Below are 18,001 nucleotides of genomic sequence, written 5' to 3'. Positions count from 1 at the left end.
AGCTTCAGCCTGCACACTTCACTTGTACTTTATCAGAGTCTTCATCACAAATGGGAAGACAACAAGGAACATTTCACTGTGGTGTGCAAGGTTCTCTTAGTATACAGATGCATTATATATTTATACCTCATAACTTCTCTGCTCGGCACAAAGAGAAGGAATGAATAAGATGTCTGTTGTTTTGTGGCAGTTGTATTTCAATAATGAATAACAGATGTTTTACCATTTGTAGAACCTCCATCCTTGGAGGTATTCAAAAGCCACCCAGACAAGATCCTGGGCTTTAGCAGGAGGTGGACCAGATGACCTCCAGAGGTCCCTTCCAACCTCAATGATTCCATGACTCAGTGAGAACCCTGAAAGAGCTCCTGAGCTGATGCTGCAGTTGGCAGATAGTTACCAATATCAGCACTGACTTTGCAATGTCTATGCAGTGGTGAGGCAGAATTCAAATGTTGACTTCTTTCTCTGGCTCCTTCTTCTTTCCAAGTTATGTGTTGTGTCACAGAATGTATATAGTAAAATCAGGGTCTTGCAGGAAGTCCCAGTCTTGGAATCCAAATTCAGATGTGTGTGTGTGTTTGCCTGCTTTGATTCTCAGCAATCCAACTGCGTTTCCTACTTTGGAACTTCTGGCTATGCCAAGTTTTCTCCATGTAATGTTTGCATGCTGTGCAGAAACGTTCCCAGGAGTATCTGGAATGTTTCATTTGAAAACTTTATGCAATCTATTCCACCCTATAGATGGGTAATTGTGGTGGGTGGTTTTTTTTTTTTCACTTACTGCAATTCCTTCTCTGGATGCCTTTTGCTCTTCCCTGCATTTCAAATGGCCATTAGTCTTCACCATGGGAGACACATCCTCAGTGCGAGGTGTTCATATAAGACATTATGTGTATACTTTGGGTGTAAGACAGAGATATAAATTACTGCCATTAATGGCCTGATGATAACAAATTGTTATTGTTATATGTAATCTGCATTTCAGAATGTCTTCCAAAAGTCATTATCATGCTGCCTGTGTGCCCAGGGGCAATGTTATACCATAGCATTTCAGTCTTTCAAATTACAAAAAGCTAATATAACTCTTGATGACATTTACAAAAATGTATAATGGCACTTCTTTCAGTTCTCTCACAGAAATTATTCTCAGTGAAGTTAAAGGCAGTTCTGCACATATAAGAACTGCTGGATCTGGCACTTTTTAAAATCAAAGCCACGGTTTTGTTTTTGTTTTTTTTTTTTTTTTTTTTCTTCAATGACACCAGCTCAAGAAAATATTCAGTCAAAATTGTTTTTAATTTATTTCCAGACTTAAAATGCCCCAGCCAATGTAAGTCATATTTAACTTTCAATATTCTTTGGCGGAGAGGACGCATTCTAAATTTCTTCTCATAGTAAGTTGTTATGTCAGAGTTATAAAGCTCTGAAAATTGGCATTTTGTAGTGGAAGTGCTGACAAGACCTTTATTACATCAGTACAAATAAGCAGCATTCCAATAAATGCTGGTTGCTGTTTTTATAGTCTGGTGTTTGCTTTCTGCCACTCTATTTCAAAGTGAACATTATGACAAAAGTAAATAGCATAATAGAAATGCACTAGTATGGCTTGAATTTGGCTCTTACTGTTATAACAAAACTTCAATATGGTTGATAGGTCTGATTCCAGATTTAGGTTTAAGGTCTGTTATATGATCTACTGGTAAATTGTTTTAAACTTTTACTGTGTGCATGAATTTGTTCCATAGAGTATTGGAATGGAAAAGACAGTTATCATGGCAAGGGAAAGTGGTTGTTTTTTAAGTTACTTAAACGCCAAGAACACATCACATTTAGAACCCAAAAGGTTCCTACTTAAGTTTTATGTTTCTTACTGTGGCATTCACAGTTTACATTCTGGAAAGAAAGATTCACTTCCAACATCTCTGATTGTCTTCATAGTCATGAAGACTCTGAACTTTTCCAGAGCCTGGAATTAAGTCATTGAAGTAAGAATTGAAGGACGTGTGTGAAGAGGGGAAGGTGAAGAACATGGGATGGAATTCTTTTGGAACTTTTCCATCACCTACCAAAAGTAGTATGAATTTCACTGAATCTGATAGAGATTTAGCTTTACACATAAGAGAACCCCAAAGCAATGTGATGTGTAAAGCTGTACATCTCACAGTGACCCAAGGGCCTTAGGCATCTGTCTGTCATCAGCTTCACCTCCCACACTGCATTTGTAAGCACACATTCATAGAAAGAGTAAGAATCCATTATCCCTCAAGAGAAAAACAGATGGTAAAGCCTCGGGGTATTTTGGATTTCTTATTTATCTTTGCAGCATTTCTGTTGGAATCTGGTAATACAGTACTGGAAAGTTCTTGGTTCAAATGCAAAATATAGCCATTATTTTATCAAAGCACTGTAAAACACAGTATTACTTTCTGAAACTTTTTGGTTAAAATAACAAGAGAATAGAATTAACTAGAATATGTAGATTTCAAAAATGATCCATCAGTCTATGCAAATTGCTGTGTTAATAATGTATTTTTTATGCTGAGCACATTTGACAGCCATTTCATCTCTCTTTCTAAACCAGAGCTTGGCAACCTGCATTAATTCTTACACTTTACAGATGTAACATTCAATGCACATGCCATGTAGTGATGTGATCCGAATAAAGGAAAGCATGTCAAAGCAATGGGATTATTAGTAAACAACTTTGTGGCTGGTTTGTTGAATACAGAAGAGAAAAATGAGAGGCAAAAGCCATGGCTGTTTGAGCATATCTTACATCTTCCCCGGGCTGGATTTGCTGCAGATTATGGGAGTGTCAGTCAAAAGTGGCACCAGGGGTTTAGAAAAGATAACTGGGCACAGCAGAGTGGGTGACACTCAGTCAGGTGTGTTGGATGCAGTTCAGTGTGGGGACTGGGGGGGTTAAACACACCCAGAGCCCCAAGGTCCCTGGTTTGACTTGCCTTATATGTCTGTAAATTAAAAAAGAGGGAGAGGTACCTTGTCCTAATTATTTCTCTACCCCGTTAACAATAGAACCAGTATTATTTCAGACTCAGCCCTTGCTTCTACATCATTATTTCTTCAGCAGGGATTTTCTGTCCTTTCTTCAATGAGTTAAAAAAACCCAGGTACAAAATACAGGAGTTGCTGCTAGACTGCAAGTGACCATATAGTTATGTTTGATTATAGATCTGCAGGCCTAAAGGTCAAAGGAAAGTTTTAGAATACTTAAGAGACAATTATCTAAAGTTCAGACTTTTCCAAAGGAATAGAACTAGAAATTATACTGACTATTATCTAAAGTTCACATTTTTCAAAGGAAAAAAGTAGGAGGAAATGCTCATTCATCATCACTTTGCTGGTAATTCGTCTGGCTTTTTTTTTAAACTTCTGTCAAGAATTTATTTACTACAAGTTCCGTATCACACAGTAGTACTAACATAATTATTCCCCTTTCCAAGAAATTTGAACATATGAGAGTGATGTATACATGATTAAATATTACTTTGCTCATGATTCAAAATTCCCAACAGTGCTTTTTATTTCTGCAAAGGGATACATGGAAATATGTTTATGTTTTTTTATTCATTGGTTGATTCAGCCTTTCGGTTCTGGCATAAGCTATTATTATTTAGGCCAACTGGTAAAGAGAATAAAAAATAATCAAAGATACAAAATATGTGATATATTCCAATTATTCTTCCACCGATACATTTTCTCCCATGAAATACTTTTTTTCCTGTGTTCTTTTTTGTTGTTTTAAGGGATTACAGAAAGCCCAGGTCCCGAGGCAAAAAAAACAATTGAAGAATGTAATTTATTATAGGAATGTTTTGAGTGGCCATTAAGGATGCCAATATGACATGCAACTTCTTATGGTGCAGGAGAGACAGTTTGATCAGTCAGCTGAATTTTTATAGCACAAAAACTTTTTTCTTTTGAACCTGATGTCTGCTATCAAATTTGATAGCAGTCATCAATCTGCTTTTTTGAAGACATCACAATTTTTTGACATTCATGAAAAGCAGGTCAGTTTGAAATACCTGTGAATGCTTCAGTGCCCATATGGTTTGGCTGTCATAAATCAGAAAAATATACTATAAAAATGGCACTTTTTATTTTCAGATTATTTTGTAAGCCTTGTACTTGAATAGAACATTTATGCCATTACTATGCAGATTAGACAAGGGGTCACTTTTCGTGGAAACTGCTGTTCAACACAATTTTGTTTGAGACACACATCAAGGAAGGCCTAATACACATGTAAAATATTACACATGACACACTTATGTGTTTATATGAATATACATACAAGTTCTCATAAAAGATATTTGATATGCATAAATGCACCCATGTTGAAAACACCAGATTTAATCATGAAACAGAATTGTGGTGGTAATGCTAATGAACAAATAGATTATTTTTTCAGCTGCTAAAGACTGACAACTTTATAATATACAAACTCACGATTGTTCCCTTTTAATTAGGTCCCCTTTAAAGAGTGTTTCAGCCTAAGGCAGAAGTGAAAAAAATACCGCCTTAAATGGGTGTTTCTCATAAAGCATTTTGACAGCATTCTTTTGAAAGCAGGAAACTGATGTTTCCAACTTGTACCAAAGTGGAGCCTGAAACATATAAATCAGCTTTTCAGCCCAGGGCCTGTCTGTGAACAGTGTTCTTTTACAAGGGGAACATGGATGAGGGTGTGCTTTGAGTCATCGCTCCTGGTTCTTGTGGAACAGAGACCAGCTCGTGGTTATCCTTTCCCAGGGATTTTGTAATTATGAATATTAAACAAAAAAAGAGATTTCAGAACAGTTGAGTTGACAAAGATGCCACATATGAGACTAAGTGTAGGACCTGCTGGGGCTGAATTAATTTGGTTTCGTTCTACAAAGCAATCCTACGAATATAAATATGTATTATTTGTGAATCTTTTCATGAGAAAATATGCAAAAGAATAATGATTAAGGTAAGGCTTAGAGCTCATGGAGTGCATAGAGAGACTTTTTGAGAGGTCTCTGTGTTTTGACAACTTGATTGATTCCCAGAATCTAAAATGGGGATTGGAATCTTCCCTATATTCCACTATTTCTGTGTTGTTAGGTTTGAATTTTGAAGAAAACCTAAAATACCAGTATTACTACAGATCTTTTAAAAAATCTGTGTTTGGCACTGAAAGGTCTCCAGTACTGAAGAGTAACAATTAGAGAAAGCACTTGAATGAATCAATGGTTATGCAAAGAGCTGAAATGTTACCTTAACATTCTCTGGAATGTTCTCTTCAAGTGCATTTGCAGATTGCTAAATGTTATAGTGCCAGTATTTCGTAGAATGTCATATGTTCTGTTTTTCTGCCTGTAATTTTGTAGTTTCCACTGAAACCTTGATGATAACAACTTAATTGCTCAGTTATTTCAAGTTTGGGTTTTTTTTATGTAAGAATAGATGCCACTTATGAACTGAGAGAGGAAATGAATGAGCTGTCCTTGTCTTTTCATTATCAGAAAAAGCAGGGAGCATCACAGTAAGGATATTCTTGATGGTCTTTTACTTTTGTAAAGGACTGTTTTACAGAGAATGTCTTTTAGGTTAAAAAATGTACACAATAAGATATCTCTTATAAACATGAAGACATGTATTTCTGGTGTTTCCAGCTGTAAAGTTTCCAATTAAAATTCTTTCTTCACATAAGTAATATATCCAGCATAGATAACAACTTCTACCACAAAGTCCTTAATACCAGTGGTCGTTTGATCTTTCTGGAAATGTTCTAAAAGGGATAGGAAAAGAAAGACAGAAAGGGTTATGTAGGTGTAAGGTTACCCAGCAGGGAAGTCCACTGATCTCCACATATTAGAGACCACGAGGGAATTAAAGAATTGCAATAGTGTGAGCAGAGAAAATGAAACTTGGATGCAAACTGACTGCTTCTGATTTTTACTTTTGTTCTGTGATTCTATTGTCTGACTTAAAATTGCAACGTGTGTTCCTGTACAAAGTGGGAGATGAAGAAGTTGACTCCTGCCTGCTAATTTCCCATCCAAATTGGTGTCAGTGCTGTTAAAGTCACTCATGTCCAGCAAATCCAGAAGCAGCTTTGTATAACAATTACTACATTTACATTTTCTTAAAATCTTGCATCCAGGAGCCTCAAAAGAGATCTGGGAGTCTTGAGAACTGTTGGGGGGAGCTGCAGGAAGCACTTGGCCCTGTGGTAATTACGGTTATTCAAACTCCCTTTGTCTGGAAATCACACTGGACGTCTCATAAAGACCTTCTGCATTGCCATTCTTTGTTCCAGCTGTGAGGGAGATATTCCCAAAACAGTCTCTTTCACGACTGTTTAAAAAAAATCTTCTTATGAACTTCAAAAACTGAGAGTCAGACAATGAACTGATTTGGTTTTATATTTAAAAATGGTAAAAATGAGCTCCAGATGTGAACTGCAGTTGTGTGTTCCTGGTGCTGTGTCACTCTGAGCTGACACAGAGGGTAAGGCAATTATTAGGGTCCCTCATCTGATGCTATTCCTGAAGCCTGTAGGACAGACAGAGCTCCTTGTCAATCCTGGGTAGTTGGAACATCACCCATGAGAGGGCATCTCACAGGACTCAGGCATTTCCATGACCTTCTTCAGCCCTTTCCTCACATGAAAGGGCACAGATTTCAGGGAGACTCGTTTTCATGGAGAACATCAAAGGCCCTCCTGACTGTACCTCAGTGACTGGAGGTAAACACTTGGTGTCTCTTTGCCTGTGGCAGGTTTACCTCAAAGCTTTATTAACAGACAGGTTTGGGGGGGTTTCTGAGTGTAATTTATGTAATTTTCCTTGTTTTGCTAAAAGTAACACGAATAAATAAATACCCTGAACAGCACTATAATGAAGGATCAGTGGGTTAATTGGAAAGATGAGTGGAAAGAGACTGTCCCCTCTCCTGTTGAGCACCTGCTGCCAAGATAATTCCTGCAGCAGTGCTGGAGGGTGTTCCTGGAGGGGATTCCTGCTGTTTTGTCACCTACCAGTGAGGGGAATGTCCACGGAGAGAAGGAATCAAATCAGATAAGTTAAGTTTACTGCTAATCAATTGCTAGGATTTAGTTTCAAGTTCTAGGATTTAGTTTCAAGTTCTAGGAGCCAACTAAAACGTCAGCTAGAGAGTCATTGTTCTTCACTCGAACCACATTTCCAGCAACACCAAGGTATATTTATTTCAGGATGTAGCAATGAAGGGAAAGGAATTCATTGCTAAAGAAAATTGCCAAGGCAAGTGGAGGGCTTGCCATCCATTGGCAAAACAATTTGGTTGTTTCATTTTGCTTTTTCTATTGATGACTTCTGATTGCCAGTTTCTTTCCAAACACAGCAGTTTTCAACCAAAAAAAAAAAAAACAAAAAACCCCCCAAAAAACAACCCCCAAAATCCAACCAAGCTAGCCATCTGTAAGAAAAGAAGGGTTATTCTCTTCTCCTTGTTTTGCATCTCTTCTGCACAGTACTGATTGTTCAGCCATAACAACTTCTTTTGCACTTAAAGATTTCAACTAACTGTCCTACATATCTTGAATATCTTTTACTTTATCTCATTTCTTTTGAACTGGAATTTAGAACCACTCCTGGTATCAGGTGGTTTCTTGCACACAGTTACAGCTTCACTAATTGGCAGTGGTGGGCATATTTTCTCCATCTCTTCTTCCTCTCATTTTTTCTGCCCCGTCCTATTTGTCTCTTCAGAGCACATACTTCCTTTTTTGCTAAGTTTTACACCCTGGTTCTGGCTTATTAGAATTTGCTGTGCCAGGCAGGATAGCAGAGAGTGTGCCAGAAGGGATCTGAAGCTGCCACCAACAAGCACAGCTTCTCTTCATTGTTTCTTCCTAAAGCAGGTGCCTTCCCTCTTTTGCATATCTGTAAAGTGCAGGGCTGCTGGGGCTCAGCTCTCAATCCTCTCCTCCAGCTTGGACAGAGAAGGACTGTACCAGGTTCCTAGAAAGGAACAGGCTGTATCAGTACAGATTTTAGAGCACAGGAAGTCACTGTGTAATATAACTGTAAAAGTCTCTGGAGTTCTGAATAAATGACTACAGATGTGACACTTCTGAGTTGGATTTGTCTCAAAGACAGAAAGAGCTGGAAATTGAGCAGCACATAGTCTTTTTCTTTAAAAAGTTAAAGAAAAAGCATTAAGTATTCAACTTATGCTGAGATATTTTTAATTTTGCAGGAGAAAGTCAGTGGACAGATGAATTTATTTTGCAGTATTTGAAAATAGGGAGGGGTGCCAAGGAGGAAAAGAATGCTATCTGATAAAAAAAAAAAACTATTACCTTTTACACATCCCAATGTTATGCATTAGTGATTCTTACTTTGGTAAGAATCACACCCATATTCAGGAAATCTGAACTACAGGGTTATTTTCCCAGCATAACCTTTCCCTTTGTTCCCTGCAGTTCAGCCAAAGAACAAGTGTGACACTGGAAGTGGTTTAATTTGACATGTGGTTTATGCTCCCTTCTAAATGTCTGCTAATTGTTGACTTAAGACATACTTGACTTTTCCACTGTAACACAGTGGCACATGTGACTCCGAGTGTCTTCGGGGAGCTTGGTCCTATTTGAGTTGTCAGGATTCTTAAGAGCTTATACCTGAAATTTATCTTCAGTAAACAGATATGCTCCCTTTAATTTTCAAAAAGGGCACAAGAAAGGACTAGACTATTTATTTAGCTCCAGGGTGCCATCAGTTTTGATGTGACTGTTTCCAAATTAAATAGATAATAACTCAGGATTCCTGGGAAAAAAAAAATTGTTAGGAATACTTTTTGTTCTGCAAAGTGACTATATTTTTTCTGCTTTATTCAGTGGTTAATTTTTAGCTTGATCTTCATGCATTACGTACTCCAAATGTGTGAAAAATACTGAAATGGTTACATCATCTCTAACACATCATTAGCAATATGAATTATAGAAAGAACTTCTCCAGGTTGCATAAGTGTGATTGGTAGGTGGTTCTGCTGTGGAAGGGTTAGAGAATCATAGAATGTTTGGTTTGGGAGGGACCTTAAAACCCATCCAGTCCCACCCCCTGCCACCTCCCACCAGCCCAGGTTGCTCCAAACCCTGTCCAACCTGGCCTTGGACACTCCCAGGGATGGGGCAGCCACAGCTTCTCTGGACAACCTGTGCCAGGGCCTCCCCACCCTCACAGCCAAGAATTTTTCCCTAATATCCCATCTAACCCTGCCTTCTGTCAGTTTGAAGCCATTCCCCCTCGTCCTGTCACTCCAGGCCCTTGTCCATAGTCTCTCTCCATGTTCCTTGCAGGCTCCCTTCAGGTCCTGGAAGGCCACAATGGGGTCACCCCAAAGCTTCTCTTCTCCAGGCTGAACAATCCCAGTTCTCCCAGCCTTTCCTCCCAGCAGAGCTGCTCCAGCCCTCTGAGCATACACAGCAGGCCTGCAAAATCAGAGGTCCTGATCTTCACAAGGAGCCTACTTGGCTTCATTTTCTTAGTCACTGAGTGGGAAAACAAGCCTTCTCTGTTCTCTGTGTGAGGCAATTACGCCTGTGCTTGAATACCAAATAATCTTTCTTCCTCTTTTGTTTCATGGAAGTAATGAATTAACTATAGGAGTTATCTACTGATTGATATCTTGATATAGGTTGAGACCATGATATAGTTTAGTAATATTTTGTTCTGTAATCATTGTATTCTGCATCTTTATTCCTTATTAATATGCCTCCTTATTAAGAAGGAAATTTGGGGTTCAACTCAAGAATTGAGTCTTTGCTGTAGTTGTCATATGAACACTGCCTGTCTTCCAAGCCTTCCCTGCCTCATGCCTGCCACATAAATCCCAGTAATTTCTTTCCTTCCGTGGAATGACATTTAATATTGAAAATGTGCCTTTTATAGCATAAAATATCAGGAGGCTTACTTTGGTTCATGATGAATCAGGAAAATCAACAGTAACTCCTTCTCCCAAACATGATGTGCAGCTTTAAAATTGTCATTGGATCCTGCAGTAACACACACACACATTCCTATTCTGTGTGCCTCAGAATCCTTTTATTAAACAAAATATCTTTTTATTAAATATCTTTTTATTAAAAACAAACCCAAACTAGTGCAAGTCAACATGCACTCTGTTAGTATATAACTATAATACTGAATTTTTTTTTTCATTCCACAGAATGAAACAGTTAAAAGTTAACAGTGAATATATAAGTATGTAAATAAATCAGAGTTTTTCTCATGCTTGGCATTCTCACTAATCATGATTTATACCTGAGCATTCTTACACATACAAGATCACTGATATTCAGTAGTAGTGTGTTGTTAACTGGCTAGAATCTATAATTTTTACAGCTAATACTTGTGAGAATCTATATGATTATCCAAAGTAAAACCAACTTGTATTCTTTTTGATGGTGAACTGAGTGAGTATGAGAGATTTAACTGTGTGACTCTGTGTCTGGGTAGGATGCCATGCAGTCAGATGCCTCTATATGTTTCTAAAATTAAGTTTCTGCATATGTGTGCAGAGGTAAGAATGTCCCAGACTCATTTCCTCCAGCTGCCTCCACAGGAGATACATTCTGGTTCCGTTTGCTCTATTTCCATCACCGGGGCCTAATAAATGTTTAAGTTACTGAAAATCAGGCCTACAGCTTTTGATGCATTGAGCTTTTCTTTTGTCTTTATATGAAAAAGAAGAATCTTTTGTAGCACGGGAAGATATTGTGCAATTTGTAACTGTAACGGAGGGAACATTTGTTTTAATTGATGAATGTGCTTTAAGTTTGGGTTACTTTAACATCTCATTTCTTTCTTGCTTTACTGGGTGAATTTTTATGACTGCATGACTTGAGAAACAGTGGTGAACCATGATGGGAAGATATCTATAGGGATGTATGCAGAGGAGAAAGTGAGGGATTGCCTCGTGGTCATACCACAAGACATAAGAAAATGAATATGTTGCACTTCTTCAGAGCAGGGACAGAAAGAGGAGGGATTTCTGTGTCATGTGCTGCTGGTGTGAGGAGGTCATAAAACGTTTGTGGAGAGGTTTCCTGAAAGCTGTGGGGTCAGCAGCCCCTCTGTGTGGTGAAACGTTGCCAATTTTCCCTTTTCCAGACAACACCCTCAGCATCCTGGCGAAGCACAGCGGGTTCAGCCGGCAGAAGCAAGAAGTTTATCTGCTGCCAATCATCATCAGTGACAGTGGGAATCCTCCCATGAGCAGCACCAGTACCCTCACCATCCGTGTCTGTGGCTGCAGCAGTGATGGCATTGTCCAGTCCTGTAATGTTGAGGCCTATGTGCTTCCCATTGGACTCAGCATGGGAGCCCTCATTGCAATCCTGGCCTGCATCATTTTGCTGCTGGGTAGGTATTTGTGTCACAGCTCAAAACTTCTCTGCTTCCTGCGTGGCCATAAGGGAGCACAGGAGTCACAGAGAAGGACTGACAGTCTAGTCCAGTGGAACGTGCAGCAGTACTGAAATCCTGTCAGGGTTGTGTCCCTCCTGCCCTGAGAGCTGAAGCATACAAAGCAAAGTCCCAGTCTGAAGTAGTTGTACACATGAGTTACATAATAAGCAGGTATGGAACGTGAAACCAAAAATCCAACCAGGATGTCAAGTAGCAAGGTGAACACAGTATGTGTTACACATGACAGAGGTGGATTTGTTCTGTCTTCTAAGGCTTGCATGAATCATAGAATCTCAGAATTACAGGATATCCTGAGGTGGAAGGGACCCACAAGTCCCTCAAGTCCAACTCCTGACCCTGCACAGACACCCCAACAATCCCACCCTGGCCCTCAGAGCGTTGTCCAAATGTTCCTGGAGCTCTGGCAGCCTTGGGGCTGTGCCCACTGCCCTGGGGAGCCTGGGCAGTGCCCAACCACCCTCTGGGGAAGAACCTTTGCCTGAGATCCAACCTGAGCCTGCCCTGACACAGCTCCAGCCCTTCCCTGGGTGATGTCCCTGGTCCCGCAGAGCAGAGATGGAGCTGCCCCTCCTCTGCCCCTCGTGAGGAGCTGCAGACCCTGATGAGCTGCAGACCCTGAGAGCCCTCAGTCTCCTCCAGCTGAACAAGCTAAGTGTCCTCAACCCCTCCTTGTAAGGCCCCTCTAGACCCTTCATCATCATCCTAGCCCTCGTTTGGATGCTTTTAAACAGTTTAGAACTTTCTATTATATATATTTGTATTTATATATTTCTAATATGAGCTTATTCTGGATTGTAATGGCACAAGACCCACTGCAGCTTTACAAGACAAGTAGCAGGGTATATTTTAATAAAACATACAGAATTTGTATACAACATCAAGTGAGGGAGAGAGCAGTGAAGGAAGAGGCCTATTTCTGCACTTCACAGCTTCACTTTGTAACTGAGATTTACATCAGTAACTGAGATTTCAGCATTAAGCTGCAAAAACAACACTGCAACCCATTTAGAGTTTTTTATACATCTGTCCACAATTCTGAAATCGAGCTAAGCTCTTTTTTTCCACCTTATTGTCTCATTTTCTTTTCAGTTATATAATGTGAGTCTCTTGCAACAGGTAAAAAAAGACACTGATTTCCTTCTGTCATTAGGGCTGTGTTTTCAGAAAAACACTCTCTAATTTTGGAAAACACCATCCATAATGTAGATCCTTATAGACTGTGTTCAGTGAATAATGATAGCTTTACTTCACTTCCAAAAGGAAAAGTTGTTTACTGACTTTGAAGCTCAAAACTAGAAGTACATTTTATAGAAGTATATAAAAGCTATATAGAAGCCTATGTAAAATTGAGCTTCAGATGTAAATATGAGCTGATAATAAAAATCTTGAGGGCTACTCAGAGCTTCTGATCAGATTTCCATCACGTGAATGAGGTTGAAGTTATAGGTCTTTCAGCTTTTCACCCTTATTACTCTCAATTTCACAAAAACCACCCGACCACCTTCCACAACTGCACTTCCCATGTCATGTTTTGATTGGAAATTTCTTACCTAACCAGGCTGTGATGTTTTCTTTGCAGTCATCGTGGTGCTGTTTGTAACGCTGAGAAGACATAAGAACGAGCCTCTAATCATCAAAGATGATGAAGATGTGAGGGAAAATATTATCCGCTATGACGACGAGGGAGGGGGAGAAGAAGACACGGAAGCGTTTGACATTGCGACTTTGCAAAATCCAGATGGAATTAATGGCTTTTTGCCTCGTAAGGATATTAAGCCTGATCTTCAGTTTATGCCCAGGCAGGGTCTTGCACCTGTTCCTAATGGTGTTGATGTTGATGAATTTATTAATGTGAGGCTTCATGAAGCTGATAACGATCCCACGGCTCCACCATATGACTCTATCCAGATTTATGGCTACGAAGGAAAGGGGTCAGCGGCTGGTTCCCTGAGCTCATTGGAGTCCTCTACATCAGACTCAGACCAGAATTTTGACTACCTCAGTGAATGGGGTCCTCGCTTTAAAAGACTTGGAGAACTTTACTCAGTTGGAGAAAGTGACAAAGAAACTTGACAGTGGATTACAAACTTCTTCCCTGTTGACTTAATGATCATGTAATATTCTAGGGCCACTGCTGGTAGTTAAAACTAATGTGGCTTTTTGTTTTAGAGGCAAGTTTAGCGCCAGTCATCTATAAAATCAACTACATTGTAATGTTGAACCAAAAAAAAAAAGTATATGTTAGGAGGTTAAGTCTTGTGGAGTGTGAAGTAAAGTATGTGGAGTGTCTAGAAGTCTTTGGATATTTGATATTCACTTGACCACTCTGAAGATGGAGATTTGGATCTTTGATTATCTTCAGTGAATTGAAAAGAACAAAAAGAAATTGGTGCTCTCTTAGAAAATGGACTTGCAGGGATTTTGCTGTTGAACAGTAGCTCCTGCCAGTATGTGTAAAGCTAATGGTTTGTTTCTGCATTGCCAACAAAGATCCCGCCACAGAAATGTTTAAAAGCAATATCTTGGTCTTCTTAGCAATGCTGAGCAGAAATAGCATTGCCAATTCCTACTGGCTTCTACTGTGCAGTGACCATCCATTGTACATACAGTAATTGTTGGCCACGTAACCACAGACTGAATATCATCTTTAAATATTGTGTCAAGCCTTAAAATATTCACATGTTCTTAATCCATTCCAGTGATGGGTAATAAATCCTACTAATGTGTAGAGATTCAGAGGCAGGGCTACAAAACCTTGCTTTCCAAAAGGATCTTTTTTTCTAGAAGGATCAGTCCTGTGCTTCGTCTTCTGAAAGAGAAAACTGTGAAATGGGATGGACTTATCTAAATGAAAGAATTGATGATTTTATTGCTAAAGATTGAATTTATTTGTTTAATCTTTGAAATAAATATTTTATTGATGTCCATTACTGCTTTTATTTATCAAAACTGATAATCTATAGAGTAAGATTATGAAGAAAACTAAATTATATCCGTTAGATTTTTTTTCTATATATAATGAATGTTTAATACATGTACATTTTGAAAAGAAAAATGACAAATTGTTGCAGGTTAGAGCAGTTCCCTATCCATTTGAAGTAGCTGAATTTTAAGAGAATGCTGGCAGGAATTAAACTTTCCCAGAGAAAACTTTTGACAGTTTTGTATCTTCATAAATCTAGTACCTGGTGTTTTTAATACAAGCACAAACAGCTGGAAGTAAACTGGTTCATGTGAATATTTAAACTATAGACTTTTAGAAATCCACACATAACACAGTACAGTAAAAAAAACATGCTTATAGTTCTCCACTGTATTAGAGCAGGAACCAGTGTGTACATAATTTTACTGCTTCTGTTATTAGCATTTCTTTTCTATAATATTCATAGTGTTGCACCAGGGCTCTTGCACACAGAGAAAGAACACTAGAAGCTGCAAGCATACTCAATTTGTAATGCAAACTTGCCATTTAGAAGTAGCAATTGTATAAGAAAACTACGTATTACATGCAAATCATTTTAATTTTCTACTTTGTTTTGAAGCTATATTATTGTTTGTTTATTTACTCCATGTATTGTATTCAGAGAAACTCCTGTATTGTTTCCTACTTTGTGAAATATATTTTTATAAATACTTCTCTTGTTGCTGCTTTTCTTTCAGGTTTACCTGTGCACTGCAGAAATGAATCTGCCTGAATAACTTCATAGGTTTTTTGAGGAATGTAGTTTCTTCAGAATTTATTTATTAATTTAATACAGTCAAAATAATATTAAAAATAGGATAATATTTGAAACATTTTTTGACAGTGTTTGCAGAATTAGATAGCAGCCTGTGGCCACAGGAGTTATGAGTGTCTAATTCACTTGTGCCTTGCTGAAAAACAAGCTCACAGATCTTTTGTTAAAGTATTGTCAGTAAAAACAACCCACTGATTTTCAATTCCTCAGTAACATTTGTTCTGCAAACAAAAAAGTCTTAATGCATCACCCCCAATTTTACCTGTGTTTTAAATGGAAACATTTACTTTGCTTTAGCTGCAGCATGGCTGGGTTTAATGACTGTGGACAACTAAGACACTAATACCACTTCTATATGTGTTCTAAAGATTGTATTGAAATTAATGAAGTCTCCAATAGATTTAAGTTATATTATGTTAAAAATTGTCTCTGAATACCTTTATCTAGCAATTTTGGTGATACTCTAAACAGTGAAGTTTTCTAAAGATAGAACAGAAGCAGTTATGAAGATTTCAATGGAATCAAACATATTTATGGAACAGGCTGCAATTAAAGCCAAACACACTCTTACTAATCACTTGCACCCCATGCCAGGGTGTTGTGAGTTGCCATGCCAGATCTAATAGGAGTGCAAATGGGAAAGTCTGATTCAAAATTGAGCCAGTTTTCAGTCTCCCTCCAGTGCTGGGAGCAAAGGAAGGTGCTGTGAGCTGTGGATCACGTTATTGTCTATGGTCCCATCAGTGTTCAGGGCAAGTCGCTCTGACCAGGAGTTATAGTCTGCACTGAAGAGTTTTGCAAAGCTCTTTTGTAGGAAAAATCACAAATGGATAACCTTCTGATTGCCTTTTTGATTGAAAGTTCCATCTGAGACCACGACAGCGCATTCAGTAATAAGATTTCCAGGGAAAAAAATCCCATCACTGGCACTGTAGGAGAGGCAAAGCATGACAGAAATCTCATCGTTGTCAGGCAGAAAGAGATGGGAGTTACTACTGCTGGGCAGAGCTCTAAATTGTACATTTATACAGGTATTAAACATGAATAGCTACAATGCAAAGGGGAGGAAGAAATTAATGAATTTCTGAACCTGTCAATAGACACAGGATGTTTCTTGTGTCATTGCTACCCCACCGAAGGGAAATGATTAATTCCACAAACTAGCTCCAGGTAATTTGAATATAAAATTTGTACAAATACATGTTAGGGGGTTAGTTGTTGATCATTCTGTTTTCCAGGACTTTTCCTTTTCTGACAATGAGATGAATTAAGTATAAAATTATTTTTGGATAACGATGGTATTTAGGGGGATTAGATCATATCTCTCTACATTTCACATCTAGATTTAGATGTATAAGCGACGCTCTTTAAAGCATGTAAAATGGTAATTCATCTTTTCAACAACATTTAATTAGTGATTGACTCATTGTAAGTGACAAGGAAAATGCATTAAATTAGAATTATTAATACTGATAAATCTGAGTATTAAATTCTCCGAATTTTTTACAAGTGCCAAGCGCCTCCCCATCCCATTGCCCCTGGCTTGCCTTCACCTCGCTGTGCCTCACACTCATTTGTCACAACTGCTAAAGGAAATCATCCCACACATCAGAGATGGAGTTTTTGGCCTGGACGTTGCACAGACACAAAATTCAGCTCAGGTTTTTAAATATGCAAGTCCCCTGAAGTGAATGTGTGTACACGTTTACTAATTATAACTGGGATGACTAAAGGCCTTCATAATCTCCTGTCCTTTACTGCAACTGAAAGCATGTGCTGTTTGTGTGCTATGACCTTGAAATCGGATCACAAAAAGCTCATTTAAATGCATTTTTTACCTGGTATCATTATACCTTTTTGTCTGTGATGACTTTGAAATGACTGTGAAATATGCAGGAGAGAAAATGGCTCCAGACTTTCATTTAAATCAGCAGTTGCTGATCACAGGAGAAACATTTAACACTATGGCAACTCCAAATCCCATCAGCTCTGTCGCAGCACAGCAGCAACAATTCTCAGTCTGGAGAACAGACAGAGTGTCTGCAAAATAGTCTGTTTGGAATAACTCTATTTGTACAACTCTGCTAGAGATGGATCTGCTGATTTTAATATACAGAGAAAAATAAATCAGCTACACTATGTCCGTGCAGTTGCATCTACCTACAGATGTGTGTGGCAATCTTTTTTTACAGCCTGTGTGGTCATGGAATTCTAGAAATGGATAAATGGGCTTGGGAAGCTTCTCCAGGCTTTGTCCAGCTGGAGGAAGCCTTGGCAGGTAGCCTGTTTCTGTATGTGATTTCCTTGGGATATAATTTTTGTCTGAATGGAGCTGTTTGGTTGTTTCTCTTCTTTTGGTTGCTCCTCTCTCCACCAGTCCCCCTATCCAGAGCTGTGAACATCAAATTAGGAAGTAGGGTCATTAAGACCACGGAGCTCTTTTTCAGCTGGTGTGCTCAGTGACTGGAAACAAGCAGGGTAACAAGGTTCACCAGCTCTCCCTCCTCTAAGGAAGACTGAACACCCCGAGTTATTCATACCAAAGGACTGCTTCTGTATTTTAAATTATGCTGAAAAGTCTGAAGCTAATGATGGTGTTTTTTAACTGAGTATAAATAATAGAAAAATTGCTCACTAGCAGCAGACATTCAGAGGCGTTTCTGATCTAGAGAAGTGAAAAGTTCCTCAAAAGTTCATCAGGAACTGAGTGACAGGACAAGGGGGAATGACTTCAAACTGAAACAGAGTAGGTATAGATTAGATGTTGGGAGAAATTCTTTACTGGCACAGGTTGCCCAGAGA

At 38.7% G+C, this 18,001-nt stretch overlaps 1 protein-coding gene across 2 annotated transcripts in view; it reads left to right on the top strand.

Moving 5' to 3' along the window:
- The window catches only part of CDH8 (cadherin 8), a 153,562-nt gene extending 138,467 nt beyond the window's left edge, over positions 1 to 15,095 (top strand). For both annotated transcript variants that reach the window (XM_051805977.1, XM_051805976.1), the window contains 2 exons: positions 11,145 to 11,396; positions 13,042 to 15,095. In XM_051805977.1, the coding sequence (XP_051661937.1) occupies positions 11,145 to 11,396; positions 13,042 to 13,535 (746 nt within the window). In that variant the 3' untranslated portion in view covers positions 13,536 to 15,095. The remainder of the gene's footprint in view (positions 1 to 11,144; positions 11,397 to 13,041) is intronic.
- The last annotated feature ends 2,906 nt before the right edge of the window (positions 15,096 to 18,001 follow it).

The sequence above is a fragment of the Manacus candei genome, unplaced genomic scaffold (assembly GCF_025592945.1).
Source record: "Manacus candei isolate 608988 ecotype Guabito, Panama unplaced genomic scaffold, ASM2559294v1 h1tg000065l, whole genome shotgun sequence".
Taxonomy (NCBI): domain Eukaryota; kingdom Metazoa; phylum Chordata; class Aves; order Passeriformes; family Pipridae; genus Manacus; species Manacus candei.
This window is presented reverse-complemented; position numbering and strand designations above follow the sequence as displayed.